At 51.6% G+C, this 18,175-nt stretch overlaps 1 protein-coding gene across 1 annotated transcript; it reads left to right on the forward strand.

Moving 5' to 3' along the window:
* The first annotated feature begins 8,704 nt into the window (after positions 1-8,704).
* SERPINA4 (serpin family A member 4) lies at positions 8,705-16,681 on the forward strand. Its single transcript, XM_006184167.3, is given in 7 exon segments — positions 8,705-8,829; positions 10,259-10,656; positions 10,658-10,925; positions 14,117-14,238; positions 14,240-14,391; positions 15,263-15,422; positions 16,194-16,681. Coding segments are annotated over 6 exon segments (1,281 nt in total). The 5' UTR covers positions 8,705-8,829; positions 10,259-10,275; the 3' UTR covers positions 16,392-16,681.
* Positions 16,682-18,175: the final 1,494 nt, after the last annotated feature.

Consider the following 18,175-nt stretch of genomic DNA (forward strand, 5'->3'; position numbering starts at 1 on the left):
ACACAGCAGGGTCACCCTTAGCAGCGTTGAGGGCCCAGCAGGTGCAGGTAGGGGCGGGAGGCTGCACAGACAGGAGTATGTGGCCATGTGCGTGCCGTCAAGGGCCTGAGGATGCAGTCAGTGAAAGGAGATCCTGGTAAAGTGGCTTCTGGAAAAGAAGCAGGTGCGCTGGGACACGGCCTTTCAGCTGAAGTGTGTTGGCTGCCCAGGGGTCTGAGATGGCCCCCGCGTGCCATGCACTTGGCCGGAACTTGCAGATTCACAAAGCTCTTTAGGGCTTCCTCCGCTGGCTGATCCTCAGAAAACCCTCTGTGGTTGGGAGGATGTTCTCATTTCCCAGATGTGGGAATTTAGGCCCAGCTGGGAACATCGCTCGCCCCTGGACATGCCAGAAGCAAGTGTGAAGGCTAGGCTTCGACGGCAGGTCTGTCTAACCACAAGTTGTGCACAGAACGGCTGCCCTGAGCCAGGCCACTTGGGAGGGTGGACAGAGGCCCTGGCTCATTAGCACATGGGGCGAGTGGGCTGCAGCTCAGCAGAGACAGACGTGCTGGAGCATCCCCCTCTCTGGCAGCCTCCACATCTAGAGCGCAGGTGTGTCTGTGGGATCAGGAGGACAGCACTTTACAGAAGGTCCTACTACACAGCACGGGGAACTGTATTCGATACCTTGCGATGGCCTAAAACGGAAAAGAATATGGAAGGGAGTATATGTGGATATGTATAAACGGATCACGGTGCTGTACCCCAGCAATTAACACAGCACTGTAAGCTGACTACACTTCAATAGAAATAAGTACGTAAATAAATAAGGTATTAAAAAAGGAGAAGACAGAACTTCTTGCTGAGTGCTCCTTGGCACACTGACAGGAGTAAATCTCCCCCAATTAAATACCAGAGCCCGTTAAAACCCTGCTTCCGCATGCCTGCGCCCTTCGCCAGCAAAGGATGTGGGGGTCCCAGCCTCAGCAGGTCAGGGGTAACTGCTCAGAGCCCCCAATCAAGGCCTGCCAAGAGAGAAATAAATAGCATTCGCGTCTGGAAAGTTCTTCCTGGAGAACAGTGGCCTTCTCATAGCCCGCTCTCCCCGTGGGGGACTTCCACGCTGTCTCTGCAAGGACTCCTGTTGTGGGAGGCAGGGATGCTCCCGTGAACATGCGCATCCTGGAGGCCGGGGTGTGGGGAGCCCCCGCGGCGTCTCTCAGGGGCCGCTGGGTCGTTGCTGGCGGTAGATTGCAGGTCTGCGTGTGTGTGTGTGTGGCCACCTGCAACGAACCACGTGCGTCTGCACGACTCTGAGGGAGCCCTGGGCTGGGCGCCACACCTCATCAGGCCTTAATGAAAAGCCTCAGCCCGCGGTCTGGCTGCCTCCCTCGGAGGCCCGTTCTGCGGCTGCTTTCCTGTGGGAGGAGGGCCCGAGGATGTTAGGCAGCCCTTAGGGGTTCTGTCCTTATGAAGCCATCAGTTCTGCCTCCCCTCTGCTTCTCTACTGTGTGTGTGTGTGTGCGTGCGCACGTGCTCACTCCCACCATACAGAATTCTCATAATATAATACAGTATTATATAAATCATCTTTGTCTGCAGAGAGAGGTCCAAGTATATGCAGACCTCTAGGTAAACAGCTAGAGACACCGTGAAAGGCTCGAGACTGAAAGCCCGCGCTCTCTAGGTCTAAATGCAAATCGAAATGAAGGGCCCCCTCGAGCCCCAGGGTCTGGCTTCTCTTGGACCAGTCTGCTGCTTTGGGAGTGGCTGTGAGGTTGTCGAGAGACCTGGGGGCGTTCTCTCGTCCTCAGGGCACACACTCAGCTCCCTGATGGCCCAGCTGGGCTGACCCCTTCCCACTGCTCCAGCAGTTCCCAGACTCGGTTGGCATCGCGTTGCCCTGGAGAGCGGGTTGAACAGATAGACTCTCTGCAGAGTCAGCTCCTTCAGCCTGGTCTCTGGAACCCACGGGTGACCCTGCAGGGTGTGCCCTGAAGTTGCATTGGCTGCTTTGGCTGAAGAGTAACAGGTGGGCATCCACACTAGGCCCTGCTGACCGAGCACAGCCCCAAGCGCTCCACCTCCTCTGACACACTGAGACCCAGGGACTGTTATCCCCGGGGGGGGGGGGTGTGGAGAGGAAGTGCGGCTCGGAGAAGCAAAGAGTTACCCCAAGGCCACTGCAACAGGCAACAAAAAGGGGTTCTGGTACATGCTGCTGGTGCGCGAAGTGGGACAGCTTCTCCAGGGAGGGCGATTGGCCTCTGGTATCTGGGGTGGGGTGAATGGTGGCCCACAAAAGGGTGTGTCTATGTCTTAACTGCTGGACCCAGTGAATGTGACTTTATTTGGAAAAAGAGCCTTTGTAGATGTCACTAAGTTAAGGATCTCAAGATGAGATTATCCTGGATTATCCAGGTGGGCCCTGAATCCTGTGACAGGTGTCCTTCTAAGAGAAAGGCAGAGCAACATTTGAGACACAAGGAGGCATGTGGGAGAGGGCCACAGGAGGACGGAGGCAGAGGCGGAAGGGATGCAGCCACAGCCAAGGAACGCCCAGAGCCTCTGGAAGCTGGAAGAGTCGGCGAAGAACCCTGCCACGGAGTCTTTGGAGGGAACGTGGCCCTGCCAACACCTTGATTTTGGATTTTCTTGCCTTCAAAGCTATCAGAAAATACATTTCTGTTGTTTGAGCCCTAGGAGATGAGTGTAGGATCAAAGCCCAGAATCCCAGTTCTAGGATTCTGTCATGGGAAGAGATGGGGCATGGACGTGCATTTAGGTCTGAAGACCCACAGCCGGCATAATCTCCCAAGGCTGTGGAAGAATTCAGAAACAACTGAAATGTCCAGCGGCAGGGGACTGCCTAAATGAGATGGCAGATCCTGAAGAGGGGATATTTTGGAGGTGTGGAGGAATGTTTTAATGTGGGGGATGACTTGCAGTCTAAAGTGGGGTGGGGAGGGCAGGACACGAAGCTCTGGGTGTTAAATTGAACTATATGAATCACTGGCACTTGGCTGCTTTTGACCCAAACATCCACAGTGATACGAAGGGGCATCTGTCACTGGGCGCTGAGGGCTGAGTGGGAGGACCGGGGAAGGGAGGGGCCCCTGATCAGCAGGAGCAGGTGACGGGCACTCTAGGTGGGGGAACAGCATGAGCTAAGACAGGGAAACGAGTGCACCGCGTGCATCTGCATCCCCGCATCCCGGGCTGATCCTTACCTGGACACCCTGGGCTGGACATAGAGCAAGCTGAAGGCTCCCCTTTGTAATCCACCCCCAGTTTGGACCTGAGCCCTCAGCTCCTCTGCTCCCAGTTAACCTGGGAGGGAGATGCTGCCGCGGGGAGGTGGCTCCTGAGCTCCCGGCTCTGTCCATCCTGACAGCCCTTCTCCTCTGCATTCTGGGAGGAGGATCAGGTGGGTGTGCAGCCAGAAACATCCAGGGATGTTCAAAGGGAGATGTTAGGGGCTGCTTTATGAAGAACCGGTGTCCTTGCCCATGTGAGCAGCGAGAACCACATAAGACAACAGACCCTTGTGACTCTGGTCTCAAGGAAGCTTAGAGGCAAATAGCCATGTGAAAACGTCTAGCTTGCACACATGCACTTTATTTGACTTTCTAGCCATGGCATTCTGTCAATTTACTGTCCCTTTTAATATCTTGAAATCAAGCAGGGTCAGTCCTCCAGCCCTATTCTATTCTATCACTGCTTTCATCAGCATTCTGACTTAATTGATATTTTTCCCGATGGTGAGTCTGATCTTTTAATTTTTAACTTTTAAATTTGAATCTGAGAAGGTCCCCTAAGCCAGCCTCAAATGCTCTAACACACCAAGTGTGACATAAACTCTTTTTTTTCCTCCCAAGAATGCAGAGCTTAATAAGGCGTGAAGGTCTTCTAGCATCAAGGTCATTGCCAACTGGTAGTAAACAGGCCAGGCCAGTATAAGCTGTGCTGTTTGGCATGGACAGACTTTTTTTAAACTCATTTAAATTAGGGGCCCATGTTTTTAAATTGGGATAGTTCACATTAAAAAAGAAATCCAGATTTCCAAGTCTCTTGGGACAATCAAAAAGTCTGCTGGCATCATCATTAGATTGGGCACCAGGTTTATCCAGACCTTCAACAAATGTTTACTGGGCATCTGCTCCGTGGCGGGCGTGGCCCTCGGCACTGACAATTTCCCACGGTGCTCCTGTGACTTGCCTCATTGTCATATTAACAGCTTGGTCCCTAAGAAGGTCCAGTGTGCAACCCCTTACTGGTCCAGCCATCCTCATTTACAGATGGGGAAACTGAGGCTGGAGAAAGAAACTGACCTGTTGGAGGCACACTGACCAATTGATCATCGTGGAGTTAGGTCCTAGGTCTCCTGACTCCTGTTCCCAGCTACCCTGGCCTGTCACTGCCTCCAGCTGGGGAGCCCGTTACTTTCAAATGTTCATGTTATTAGTACATTCTCAGAAGCACCAGCAGCTCCCGCTGCCCTGGGATTGCAGGCATCCAAACGCATGAAGCCAGCCATTTGAGTGACCCTGCAGCCTCATTTTGGGTTTTTTAACTTACTGTGGTCAAACCCTCACCAGGCACATCCAATCCAGCCAGACCTGCGCAGAAGCCGCTCGTTGCAACTGACACAGAGTTAACTGTCAGCCATGTGTCTCTGATGTGTTCATCCTCTGCCCACACGCCTGTTGGAAGTTGGCACCCCCTCGGTTCTCCTCCCCTGACCCCGGCTCCCTCTGCGGGGTTCCCATGGTGTGTAAGCAGTGAGGAAGGAGGACACTACTTTCTTTTCGAGAAGGTGTCTGTGGCAACGGAACCGTGGATTCAGAGCCTCCTGGTGCTGCTCAGATACCCTGTCACCTGCCTCAGAAATGACACTCTGTGTGATTTGGGCACTGCACTCTCCCCTCAGCATGGGACTCCCAGACACAATTGTTTGCACACTTGTCCCTTCTCTTCATGCAGGTCTTGGCTCCAATGCCCTCCCCTCTGCCTCAGACTGGACTGCCCTGCCCACCCACCCCCCAGTTAGTCTGTATCTCCTCATCCTCGCATGTTCCTTCTGGCACTGATCATGAGCTGAAGTTCTGTTATTTGTTGATTTGTTTCCTGTCCATCACCTGGACCAGCATGTAAGTTCCATGAGGGCGAGGACCTTGCGTCCTCAATGCTCACCTCCCAGAGCCTTGCCCAGTGCCTGCCACGTAGTGGGTGCTCAGTGAGTGACTCAGCAGGTGGACCTGTGCCTCCTTGCCAGCCTCACGCTTCTCACCCGTGAGAGCCTTATCTCTCCGGGTGCTGTCCTGCCACTTGGAGTCTATCTGGTGACCTGTGTTTCAGAGTTCCTTGAAAAGAAAAAGGAAAAAAGCTGCCATTAGAAGAGCCCTAAGCCCGGGACTGTTTGGCAGATTCATTGCTACATCAACGACCCCAAACCTTAGTGGCTGAAACCACAATCACATTACCTGCTCCGGGTTTGGTGGGAGAAAGAAAACAAAGAAAGACGTACCAGGGTATGTCCTTGGAATTAATGCACCAGCTGGGAGACATAAATTGTCCCATTGTAGGATTATGTCCTTGGCATTAAGGTGCCGGCTGCGGGATAAGAGAGATATCCTGTGTTTCATCAGCCTGGCACTTTCTTCCTCTTGTTGGAAGCCAGTCAAGCTCAGTAAGCCTGTCTAATCGCTTCTCTTAGGGTCTTTGCGCCCGTCAGCATTCCACGATTCATTCTTCTGCAGCACATTTTCCCATGCTGTTCCCCTATCTGGAACACTGTTCCCTGCTCCATCCTCTCTCCTTTAACTTGGTAACTTATGCCGCTCAGCCCAGATGTCCCTTCCCCTGGAAATCCCTCCTAACCCCCTTCCCCACCTGCAGTCAGAGTAAGTCCCCATACAGGCAACCCGAACTCCTGAACTTACACGTCACGACCACATCCTACAGTGCGTTCTTATGGGTGAGGTTTTGCTTACTCTCCCCTGCTCCCACCAACAAGAATGTTCCAAAGCTGCTCGCCATAGCAGGAGCCCAGATGAGGAAAGTGAGGTTCAGAGATGTGGAGTGACTTGTCCAAGGTCACACAGCTCAGTGGAGGCTGAGCCTGTCTGACTCCAAGGCCCAGCCTCTGTCCAGAGAGTTGCAAGGGCAGGCACCAGACCCCCAAAGAGCAGTCTCCGTGTGTTCACCGTGGGGTCAGCAATTAGCCAGATGAAGTGGTAGTGAGCCCTCTGGTGGTGGAATGTTAAACTGCAGGGAAATCGCACTCAACTGGGGAGCTCATTGAAGGGCAGATGCCTGGCCCCACCCTGCACCACCTCCGTGATTCTGATTCAAGAAACTTAGCGAAAAACTGTGATTCTCTGCTTTTAGCAAGTAACCCTCTTATGAAGGACTCCAGGGCCACATTTTGAGGAATGTCGTTCTTGGGCAAAAGGCAGCCTCCTCCTTTCCAACAGTAACAAGGTGAAGGCTACGATCTTGGGCTTTGGAACCAGAGACACTTGGGTTCAAATCCCAGATCTCCCACTTACTAGCTGTGTGACCTGAAGGAAGACATTTAATTTCTCTGGGCTTCCACTCCACCCCACAGCTGCAGGGAGGGAAGAAGGAAACCAACGTGGAGCTGGACACATTTTTTTGTCTTTTGTTTTTTGGGGGAGGGTAATTTTTTTTTTTTTTTATTGAAGTATAGTCAGTTTACAATGTTGTGTCAATTTCTGGTGCACAGCGTAATGTTTCAGTCATACATATGCATACATATATTCCTTTTTATATTCTTTTTCATTATAGGTTACTATAAGATATTGAATATAGTTCCCTGTGCTATACAGTAGAAACTTGTTTATCTATTTTATATTTAGTAGTTAGTATCTGCATATCTCAAACTTGGGGACAGCATTCATTCCCCTCCTATGAGCTGTTCCAATAGTAATAACTTTTAATTTGACAGAGGAAGGAAAGTGAGGTTCAGAGAGGTGGAGTGACCTGCCCAAGGTCACACAGCTCAGTGGTAGCAAAGCCTGTCCGACTCTGAAGCTCAACCTCTGTCCAGAGCATTGCAAGGGCAGGCACCAGATACTAAAGGACAGTCACCATGTATTCACAGTGGGGTCAGGCTGCCTGTTCCTCCAGCTGCAGCCAGGCACGCACTGACCCCTGGAATCTGTTGCATCAGCCTCTAACTCACTGCAGAAGCCAGAACTAAGTAAGCAAAATTCCAAGTTGTAAACTATTGAAAAGGAAGTTGTTTATTTTCACATGCGTGAGATCAAAAATCAGTAAGCACCCTTCCTTCCTTCATCCCCTCAGTGAGCACTGGTGGAGCCCCTGCTGTGAGCCACACCCTGCTCTAGCGCTTGGGTTACAACAGTGAACAAGACTGGAGCTGGTATTCTAGTGGAGTGACAGTTTGTCTCAACAGAGAAAGAACAGTTCAGGGTGCAAATCCCACCTCTGGAGTCTGAGCTAGAACTTCTCTGGGCTTTACTTTTTTCATCTTGTAAAATGGAATAAGGATAGTACCGTGTGTGTGTGTGTCTGTATGTGTGTGTGTGTGTGAGAGAGAAGGGGAGAGAGAATTGACATGAGTTCTCACTTTGATCCGGCACAACAAGTTCCTCTCTTGCCCTTGTGTTGATGCATTTTTTTTTGGTGTCAATTTGGACACACCCCTGAACCTTTGGGGCCCAGCAGCAGAGCTGGGCTTCAGGCCCCAGGCCGGCTGGGTCCAGGCTTGCCCTTGGACCTGCTCCGCCTAGCTCAGGGCTTCCAGATCTCCCTGCCCAGTGGTGTATATTTCACTCAGTTCCGCCAAGTACCTGGAGAGCCATTCCGAAAAGCCTACAAGAGAAAGCCTGAATGTTCTAGGGCATCTTGTTCAGGACACTGAGGGTCGCATCGTTCCCTGTGGTCCTTCCCCAAATGGCCTGAGAAACAGCCAGACATCACCCCCATATGCAGCTGTCCCAGAATAGTCCAAGGGTGCCGAGCCTCACTGATTACAGGAGAGAGAGTTCTGTGATTAAAGAGGGACTGTGCAATTGGGTTTCTGGCCCATGGAGGCGCCTGCTCTCACCCTACGCCCCCCTTGCTCCTGGATTGCAGTGTCCTGGGAGCCCACCATGTGACATTTCAGTGGGTTCTGTCCCAGAACCATGCGGCTGTAAAGCAGGAAGTCTCCTCAGAAATCATATAGTCAGGACTGCAAAGTGGAGGCCTGGGGCAGCTTCTAGCCCCCAGATGAGTCTCATCTGGCCGCAGAGAGCTGACTCCAGTTCCACATGCCCACAATTCCCCACCATGTCACCCAGAAGCTGCCTTACCAGGTTCGTGAAGGCGCTGGAGTTCAGTGCCCCAGCTCTGGCTTTTGCAGGGGGTGGGAATGGGGGGAGGACAAGGTTCAGGGCAGTGGGGGGAGGTGAACAGAAACCCACAGAGGGGGATGGGATGCTCATGTAGCAACTGAAGGGGAGAGTGGAGACCAGGTCCTCTAAGGGGCTCCCTTGAGCCTCAGGGAAAAGCAAGAATCAGGCGAACCTCAACACATTACACAATCAGGAAGGGGTGAGCTCCCTTGGGGCTCCCCAGGAGGGAAGGGGGGCTCTCCTGGGAGGCGGTCAGCCAACTTCCAGCGAGGTTTCTTTCTGTAGTGAGACTCTGTGCTGTACCCGTGGGTCTGTTCATTAATAATTACCTAATCAGAGAGGTGGTAGGGAGTGCATAGAGGTTTCTCCAGTCTTCCTGGGCTCAATAAACCCAAGCCACATTCCTGGGCCACTTCTGGAGCTCAGACAGCTGCCCGGGGTCCGCTCCAGGACTGACTGTGCTGTGAGTAACCGTCTGAGGGCCACCATGGAGACTGTAAAGGGAGGGCGGCTAATCGTCCTGGTTTGCCCAGGACTGGGAGTTCTGCAACAGGACTTTCAGTGCTGAAGCTAGGAATGTCCTGGGCAGACTGGGACAATTGATCACCCTAACTAGAGGTGACAAAGGCTAGAAAGAGCCTGACACATGCTTGTACCAACCTCCTCGCTGCAGCGGTGGGGGACGTGGTGCTCAGACCCGGGAACAACCTCCCCCAAGACTAAACACAGCGGGTGATCCAGGTCTCCTAGCTCCCAGTCCAGGCGTTTTTGGAGGGTTCCCACCGGGAAGGAATTCTGGATAATCTCACTGCAAGGCTGAGAGAAGTCTGTGAGAGTTGTGGGGGGGGGAGGGCAGTCGTTACAGGTTGGTAGGAAGCCATGTTGGGGAGAGGGGTGTTCCTTGTCACGGTCACTTTCCAACGAGCACAGCCAAGTTGAGTGGTTGCAACTACTTTGCAAGGATCCCCACAGGCAAAGGCGTTTACTATCTGGTCCTTTACAGGAAAAGTTTTCTGACCCCTGGTCTGGGTGAAAGATGTTGGAGACCTGAACCAGGGTCACAGCAGTAGAGGGGCTGAGAGACCGAAGGAAGAACTTGCAGGACATGCGATAGGCTGAATCGGGGTGGGGTGTATGGAAGGCCAGACAGACGTTAGGGATGACAACTGGGTTAGGGGGCTGAGAACCAGGTAATGGTAGGGCCATTTGAGGGGGCAGAGAAGATTTGGTAAAGGAAGTCGAGCATCCTATTGGGGCAGGTTAAGTTCATTAGGATAAGGGACCAATTCTACCCCTGTGACTTTGGACACATCATTTATTGAACATCAGTGATCTCACCTGTACCAGGTGATGGTAAGCATACCAATTCTACTGACCTCTGCCTGGATAACAGGGTCAAAACAAACGGCATAAAAGCGATTTTGCAAACTGTAAAGCACACGAGGGATATTTGTGGAGTAGATGCTAACATAGAATTTGGCGATTAGCACCTTTGATGCGATGAGTCCCTGGGCTAAGGAAATAAACTCATATGGTGCAAGGCATCCCAGGCTGAGTCTGGGAACCTGTGTTCTAGCTCGGATGTTCACTGTTTGGGACTTGTCAGTTTTGGAGCCTGTTTCCCCATCTCTGTAATGGGAATGGTTTCAGCGCTGTGCAGAGCTCCCAGAGATGGGAAAGGGGTTGGGATGGTGGACAGGGAGTGTGCTTTGTGAATCTGAAGCATCTCTGCAGAATATCATTGCACCACACACGTGGAGGGCAGGGTGTTTCCTAGTCCCCCACAAGCCCATCTACAGGAGTCGCTTACCACCCTGGGGGCTCTGCCCAGCTTCTCAGTAGGGTTGCGTGTTCTGCTGGGGAATTTCCTGGGCACTTCTTTCCTCCTATAGACCTGAGAGCAGGGAAGATGCATCTTGTCCACTGCCTGCTCCTCCTTCTGGCTGGGCTACTGGCCCTTTCTCATGGTCAGCAGCCCCCAAAGCACCACAGCAAGGGTCACATCCGCCACACCCATCAGGAGGTTCCCGCAGCAGGTGAGGGCTCTCCCAGCCTCAAGATCATCCCAGGCAATACGGTCTTTGCCCTCCGCTTCTACCACCTGATTGCTTCCCAAACCCCCGCGGGCAACATCTTCTTCTCCCCACTGAGCATCTCTGCCGCCTACGCCATGCTGTCCCTGGGGGTCCGCTCACCCAGCCGGACCCAGATCCTTGAGGGTCTGGGCTTCAACCTCACGGAGGTGCCGGAGTCCGACATCCACCGAGGATTCCAGCACCTCCTGCACACTGCTCCACCTTCCGGGCGACAGGCTGGAGGTCCGCGTGGGCAGCGCCCTGTTCCTGAGCCCAGAGCTGCAGCTCCTCCCGAGATTCCAAAACGACTCCTCGACCTTATATGAGTCCAGATTCTTCCGCACCAACTTCCTCGACTCTGTGGGCACAATTCAGCTCATCAACAACCATGTCAAGAACGAAACTCGAGGGAAGATTGTGAATTTGGTCAGCGAGATCCGCCCAGATACGGTGATGGTGCTGGTGAATTACATTTACTTCAATGGTAAGAGTCAATTTGCTGGTGGACCCTATGCTTCCCCCACCTCATTTATTGAAGGATTACATGTCAAAAAGACTCCCCCAAACGGAAAGTGAATAGATTGCGTCTGATGAGCCAAGCAGCCTTCAGAAAATTTAATATTAGAGCATCAGATATTTAAGTTTGTGTAATATTGAGATTTCCATCCCTTCCTACCTTTAGACATATTTCCTTATTTACTTTTTACTAATAGTAATGTATGAAATACATTCTATCCAATGATAACAGTTGAATGGCTGGATTCATATGGAAGCTTGTCCACTTATCAGCAGTGCAAAAGGGGCAGCTTGTTTGCTTTAAGTAAGAGCGTCAAAGTTTTGTTTTCGAGGATCAAATGATGTCACGTATTTGTACACTCCTTGGAAGAGTGCCCAAAGGGATCCGCAAACTCCAGGTCCCAGCCATGCCTGACGGGCCACCTGTCTTTGTAAATAAAGTTTTATTCGCGCACAGCCACGCCCACTCACTTCTGTGCTGTCTCTGGCTGCTCTCACAGGACAGAGATTAGCAGTTGCTACTAAGACAGAATGACCTGCGAAGCCAAAAATATTACTTTCTGGCCCTTTGCAAAAGAAATGTGCCAGCCCTGACTGTTCCATATTCTCAATGAATAATTAGTGTCATTGTGATTACTCTAATGATAACAATTTTGGAGCCCTTTAAACATACTAAATGTATAAAAGAAAAAATAGGAGTTGCCCATAATCTTACCTTCCAGAGGCAACTGACATTAACATTTTTTTTAAGAAAAATAAACCTTTATTTCCTTGTTACAAAAATAAAGCTGTGTTGGTCCAACATTAACATTTTAACCTAATTCTTCCCAATTTTCCATTCGCACACACATGTCAATACAGTTGAAATCACAGGTGGGAACAATTTTGTACAGTGTGTGTCACTTAGGGTCCCATCCAGGGAACAGAGTCACCATGAGTGTTAAGGGCAAGGTGTAGTTACAAGAATTAGCCCTTGCACATTGTGCGAGGGGCTGGCAAAGTGAAAATCTGGAGGAAAAGGGAGTGGAGAGACAGAGAAAAAGTCACTGGGGCCAGGGGGCAAGTTAGAGCCTGTCAGGAAATCTATACGCCAGGCACATCCAGCCACTAGAGCGGTTCCATGAGGGGGAGTACCTGGCGGTGGCCTGGGGACACTGGTGGTCAGCAGGGTAGAGCTGGGACAAGGAACTCGGAGGAGAGCACGGGCAGTCTCCCCTGGTCTGTCCGTCATCCCATCTGCCTGTGAAGACTTCAGTGTGCGGTGGCTGCCTCGAACCTACCTCCCAGTCTCACCCTCGTAACCACCTTAAACCCACAATCTGTAAGAAAGATTCTGGGACGCAGTTCCAGACTAATAATCAAGCCAGACTGGTTATCTCTGGCATTTTGCGTGTAGAATTTTCACACACCATTGAAAACTTTAAATTTTTTTAAAATTCTGCAATAATTATAAATTCATAGGAAGTTGCAAAAGTCGTACAGAGAGGTCCCAATTACCTTTCACCCGGGTTCCCCTAGATAGCATCTTGCATAACTGTGGTACAAGAGCAAAACCAGGAGGCTGGCAGTGGTGACACTCTACAGACTTCATGCGCATGTTACCGGTTCTCCCAGGCACTTGTATGTGTGTGAGTGTGTTGTTGTATGCTACTGAAAACTTTATCCAGCTCTCATTTTAGTGGCTGCACGATGTTCTGTTGACTCCATTCCATTTAAAATGTAATGTTATTTACATGTATTTACACCATCACCCCACCCAACGCTCTGGCCAGAAATAATGAAGGTTTCCATGCTCTCTTCCTGACAGAGACTTAGTTCCAACTGGGTTAGCGATCCTGGCACCAGAAAGGAGGTTCTCCAGAAATAGAAAGGAAATAGATGTCCTGCCCTCTGACACATCTGTCCACCACTCTGGGGACCTAAATGTAGCCCCAAGACCTCAGTTGAGGTGACATGGTGAGAGCAGTGGAATAACTGGGGCTGATCTTCAAAAATGAAGAGTACACAAACAAGATGTGCGGATCTCTGCGGATAAGATTTTACTGAAAGATATTAAAGTAGGCTTAAATTAAATAAAAAGGTCTACTGCATTTATGAATAGGAAGACTTAATATGGTAAAGGTGTCAGTTCTCCCCCAAACTGGTCTGAAGTCCTAAAGCAAAAGGTAAGACTGAAGCTTGTAGACGGTACAGGGAAGGGTCTTCCTGACCTGGAGGAGGGAGAATTTCCCCAAAGGAGACACAGAGACCCAACCATAAAGGAGACTGATAGACTCGCCGCGTTAAAGTTAGGGATCTCAGTCACCAAAAACAGCGTTATGACAGTGGAAAGACATGCCAGAGAGAAACCACAATGCACTACTGCTACACAAACATCAGTTTGGCCCAATTTTTTTTTAATAGACTTTATTCTTTTAGAGCTGTTTCAGGTTCACAGCAGAATTGAGCAGAAAATACAGAGTTCACACATAGCCCTCCCCACCCACACATGTACACTCCCCTCCCCTCAACATCCCTCATCAGTGTGGCATGTTTGGTACAATCGATGAACCCACATGGACATTATTATCAACCAAAGGCCATAGTTTACATTAGGGTTCACTCTTGATGTTGTACATTCTATGGGTTTTGACAAATGCACAGTGACATGTAGCCACCGCTATAGTAACATACAGAATAATTTCATTGCCCTAAAAATCCCTTGTGCTCCATCTATTCGTTCTTCCCTCCTTTCCTCTCCCCAAACCCCTGGAAACCATGATCTTTTTATTGTCTCTGTAGCTGTGCCTTTTCTAGAATTTCGTTTGTTTGGAACCGTACAGTTTGTAGCCTTTTCAGACTGGCTTCTTTCATTTAGTAATACATCTTTTAAGTTTCTTCCATGTCTTTCATGGCTTGATAGAGGTTGGCAGAATCTTTTAAGTCCAACAATTTCAGGTGATGGGTGAAGACATGAAACAACCTTGCTGATATCCTCTGATGTGTCTCATTTTAGACGCTATATGAGCCCCAAGGCCCATTTCCCAGGCAGATCAGGTTTTGAACGGATGGGATGGCGAGGTGGGGGTCTGGAATGATGGTTGGGGACGCATGCCCTGGCTGGAGGATGGGCTTGTTGGTCCCTGGATGTCCTGTATCTTCTTTTCTTCTTCCCTCCAGCTCTGTGGGAGAAACCGTTCGCCCGCCTGATGGCCACTCCCCAAGACTTCTATGTTGATGAGGCCACAACAGTCAAGGTGCCTATGATGCTGCAGGATGCCCGGCACCACTGGTATCTTCACTGACAGATACCTGCCCTGCTCGGTGCTGCGGCTGGATTACCAAGGCAAAGCAACTGCCCTTTTCATCCTTCCTAACCGAGGGAAAATGAAGCAGGTGGAACAAGTTTTGACTCCACAGATGCTAAGAAGATGGAGCAGCTTACTCCAGAAGAGGTAATCCACCAGTGTACCCCGTGGTGCTGACTCCGCAGCCCCACCCTCCAAGCGGACCCTCCCAATGAAAGCCAGGGACTCAAATGGGGACTGAGAATCATGGAAGAATTCTTCTCTTCTCCAAGATGGTCCATGGGTTTCCCTACATAAGGAACACTTACAGTGCGTCCAAAATATGATTTTGCCCTCATCAGGGGAAAGAGAGCCAGACCAGGAGCTGAGTCCTGGTTTAGAGGTAGCCCTTGTACTGCACAGGTCACGGCTGAAGTGACACTGGCTCTCTGCGGGGCTTCCCTGTACAATGAGTGGGTAGCCCTTCGGTCAAGATGACTGGCTGAGTTGGCACAGAAGGGGTTTAAGGAAACCCCAGCCACCCACCCCAGGAAGTAGCGCAGAAGCTTTCACATCACCCTGGGGCCAACCACCTGTAAAAACAGGACCTCAGGCCAAGGCCACATTCAAATGGAAAATTCATACAACGCACGTGGTGGAGGGGAATTCTATCCAAAGAAATTAACTGGTCCCAAGAAAGTGGAAACCACAGGGCCCCGTCAGAGACAAAGGCAAAGCTGCCCCCTGGGGAGACTTGCATCTCCCGGGGGCCCTGGCACGTTTGCAGAAAACAGCCTTTGCTGAAGACCAGCTCCCAAGGGAAGGAGGGCCTGCACACCGCAGGCCCTGGGGGCAGACCAGCTGCCTTTAAGCCACTGGAAGTACGTGTTTGTGCACGTGGGACAGGCAAATGGCGTTTGTGATGACAGAACTCAGATGGCGTGGGGGCAGCTAGGGAGTGCGGCCAAGGAGAGCACAGACCGGCTGGAACCCTTGGCTTGTTCATAAGTCCAGAATTTTAACCCAGTGTCTCTTTCAGGTATTTTTACAGGAAACTCAAGCTGTATATCCCCAAGTTCTCCATTAGTGGCTCCTATAAACTGGATCAGATTTTGCCCAAGCTGGGCATCACAGACCTGTTCTCGCAGCCGGCTGACTTGTCCGACATCACCCAACAGCTAAACCTGCAGCTATCCAGGGTAAGTCACCTGAGGTTATCAGCCCCTAGAGACCTCGGAGTGGAACCTCCCCCTTTAGAAGCCGCTGGGTGATGGGTGAACTCTCTGCCGCCATGTGAAGTCTCAGAGCCCGAGTTTTATTCAGTCATCCACAGGCCTGCGCAGCCATGAACCAACCCTCCATGTGCTGGGTGTGGTGCTCGGTGCCGGGGATCCAGCACCCACCCAGTCCCTGCCCGCAGAGAGCTCTCCCTCAAGTCAGGGAGACGGCACCCTCATAGACTGTGGCAGCGGAGAGTGACAAATGCAATGACAGAAACAGAGGAGGGATGCAGATGAGGCTGGGTGGAGGCTGTGTACCACACATTTCTTGAACAAGAGAAAGGGATCTCGGACTTCAGCTACGTAAGACAAAGGTGCACAAGAGGGTAGAGCCTTGGGTTTGAGAATCTGACTTCCAGTTCTACCTCTTAAAACATTCAAGGGTTACCTAGTCTCTGAATTTATTTGCCTCATCTGTAAAATGGGCATACTACATTGACCTCATAGGATGGTTCAGAAGATTAAAAAGAGCACAGGCACCCAGAATGTGCTCCATCAATGATCGTGATGGTTATTGGATAAATAAGAGGCCATCGAGCTCAACAAATATCCCAGGGTAGCAATTCTTACTTCAATATCTCTAACAAGGGTCTTATGTGTGGTATGCTCTTCTGTGGTCTCTGCCCCTCAGTCCTCTCTCAGCCCGGAGTCCAGCTCTCCCATCAGTAACACTTGTGACTTCCTTCCCAGAGTCTCCACAAGGCCATCCTGGAGGTGGGTGAGAGCGGAGCCCAGGCCGCAGCAGCCACCAGCCACTCTTTCACCTTTCTGTCCCGGGACCGTCACCAAGCCCTTTGGTTTAACCGGCCCTTCCTCGTGGCGATCTTTTCCACCAACACCCAGAGCATCCTCTTTCTGGGGAAGGTTGTCGACCCCACGAAACCATAGCCCTCCCAGGGCTGGCTTGTCTGTTACAAGCAGGAGGACGTGGACTGGAGGGCTGGGTGTGAGCAGCTTGGAGTGCGGGAGACAGAAGATGCGGAAGATCCAGGGCAGAAGCTGCTGGTGAGGGTGAAGGATGGGGGTGGTACCAGATGAGTGAGGACTGGACACTGAGCTCCCCAGGGCTGGACCGCCTCAGGCAGGTCATCTAACCTCTTTGAACAGGTGTCCACCTGGAAAGTAGGAGAAACCCTCCCAGTGTAGTTGTACAGATTAAACAAAACGATGGCCGTGAGGAGCTTGGTTACAGTGGCTTGGCAGGGTGTGTGCAGAAGGGGAAGGGGTGTGGGCAGCCAGCCGCCCCTAGCAGGGAATGGTGCCTTGTTTCAGAGCGGGGTCTTGGAAGATCAGCCACCGAGGCAGCCGCCACAGAGAAAGAAAGGGAGGTTCAGTGAGGCTCTGCCCCAGCCTGTGGCCGTGGAGATGTGGCCAGCGTCTCTCCCAGAACAGACCGCCGAGGTCGCAGAGTGCGCAGCAGCAGAAGGAACACAAGATGGGGGCCTGGAGGCGTGTCTTCACACCCCTGCTCTGCCACTCAGATGCTCCGGGCCTCCAGCACATCCCCTCCCTTCTCGGGCCTCAGTTTCCCCAGCTGGGTATTCGAGGCTGGCCCAGGGGTCTAGCGCAGACCATCTTTGAGGATGTGGGGTGAGGCTTCTGAGGAAGGTCTGTGAGAATAACCCTCTCCCAATCTGACAGTGGGAGGCAGGCCGACAGGACCCAGCTGTGTGGGTCCAAAACCTTGGTAATTTCTGGCAAATACATTTCTCTGGGCAGGGCCCTGTGGGTTTTCTTGATGGCCAGCGTGTCAGGAGGCAGGAGGCCTCACGTCACTAACCCAGAGTTTTCTCCAGTGATGGAGGAGCGCGGGCTGTGAGCCAGCTCTGGTAATGACGATTGTTCAAGAGTCAGAACATTGCAGAGACTGTGACCTGGTCCCTGGCCCCAGTCATGCCGCTGCGGCAGGAATAGTCTCCTTATGGGAAACCAGGAAACCAATATCCGGAATAAGAGACAGTCCATTATTTTTTATAGTTGAAAAGCCCTTGTGGAAGGGACTGAGGAGGAGAAGTTTCCAGGGCTCCCACCCTCCTTCTCTGCCTCTGCAGGGGGGCTCTGTGCTGGGAGGGGTGGCCTCAGGTGGGTCCCACTTCAGGAAATTGCTGACGCAACCCAGCCTGGGACAGATCACACCGGCTCTGGTCTCCAGGGACAAGGGCCTGGAAATGCTTCAGGATCCAGAGTTCCCCAAAGCTCCGAGGAACGCACCCCCTATTTCTCACCCTCTGGCTTTGTTGGTCCATTTCCCCCTACACCTGCTGGGATGTTAGGTTCTGTTTTACAACCCCCAGGCAAGAAAGAAAGTCAGGCCCCCAGCCGACTCACTCCCAAGTCCGCCCCTCCAGAGGCAGGGGGTGGATGGATTCAAGCATCCCAGACAAGCCTGGAAGAAGACGCAGGCCTAGGGTTACCATGGCAACAACACTGCTGGGGTGATGTGTGAAAGTGAAGCCCAGGTGTGAAAAAAGGGAGAAAAGGTGGGTAGTCACCCTCAGTTCAGCCTGGAGAGTGATGCCTTCGTATTCTGATTATCCTCCTCCTGCTCAAAAGCACTCAATGGCTCCCTAGTGCCTACAGGATAAAGTTCAAACTCTTTTACCTACAGTCGAGGCCCTCCCTGATCTGGTCCCTGCCTGCCTCTCCATCCTCGTGCTCCCATGCCTCCAATG

The sequence above is a fragment of the Camelus ferus genome, chromosome 6, assembly GCF_009834535.1.
Source record: "Camelus ferus isolate YT-003-E chromosome 6, BCGSAC_Cfer_1.0, whole genome shotgun sequence".
Taxonomy (NCBI): domain Eukaryota; kingdom Metazoa; phylum Chordata; class Mammalia; order Artiodactyla; family Camelidae; genus Camelus; species Camelus ferus.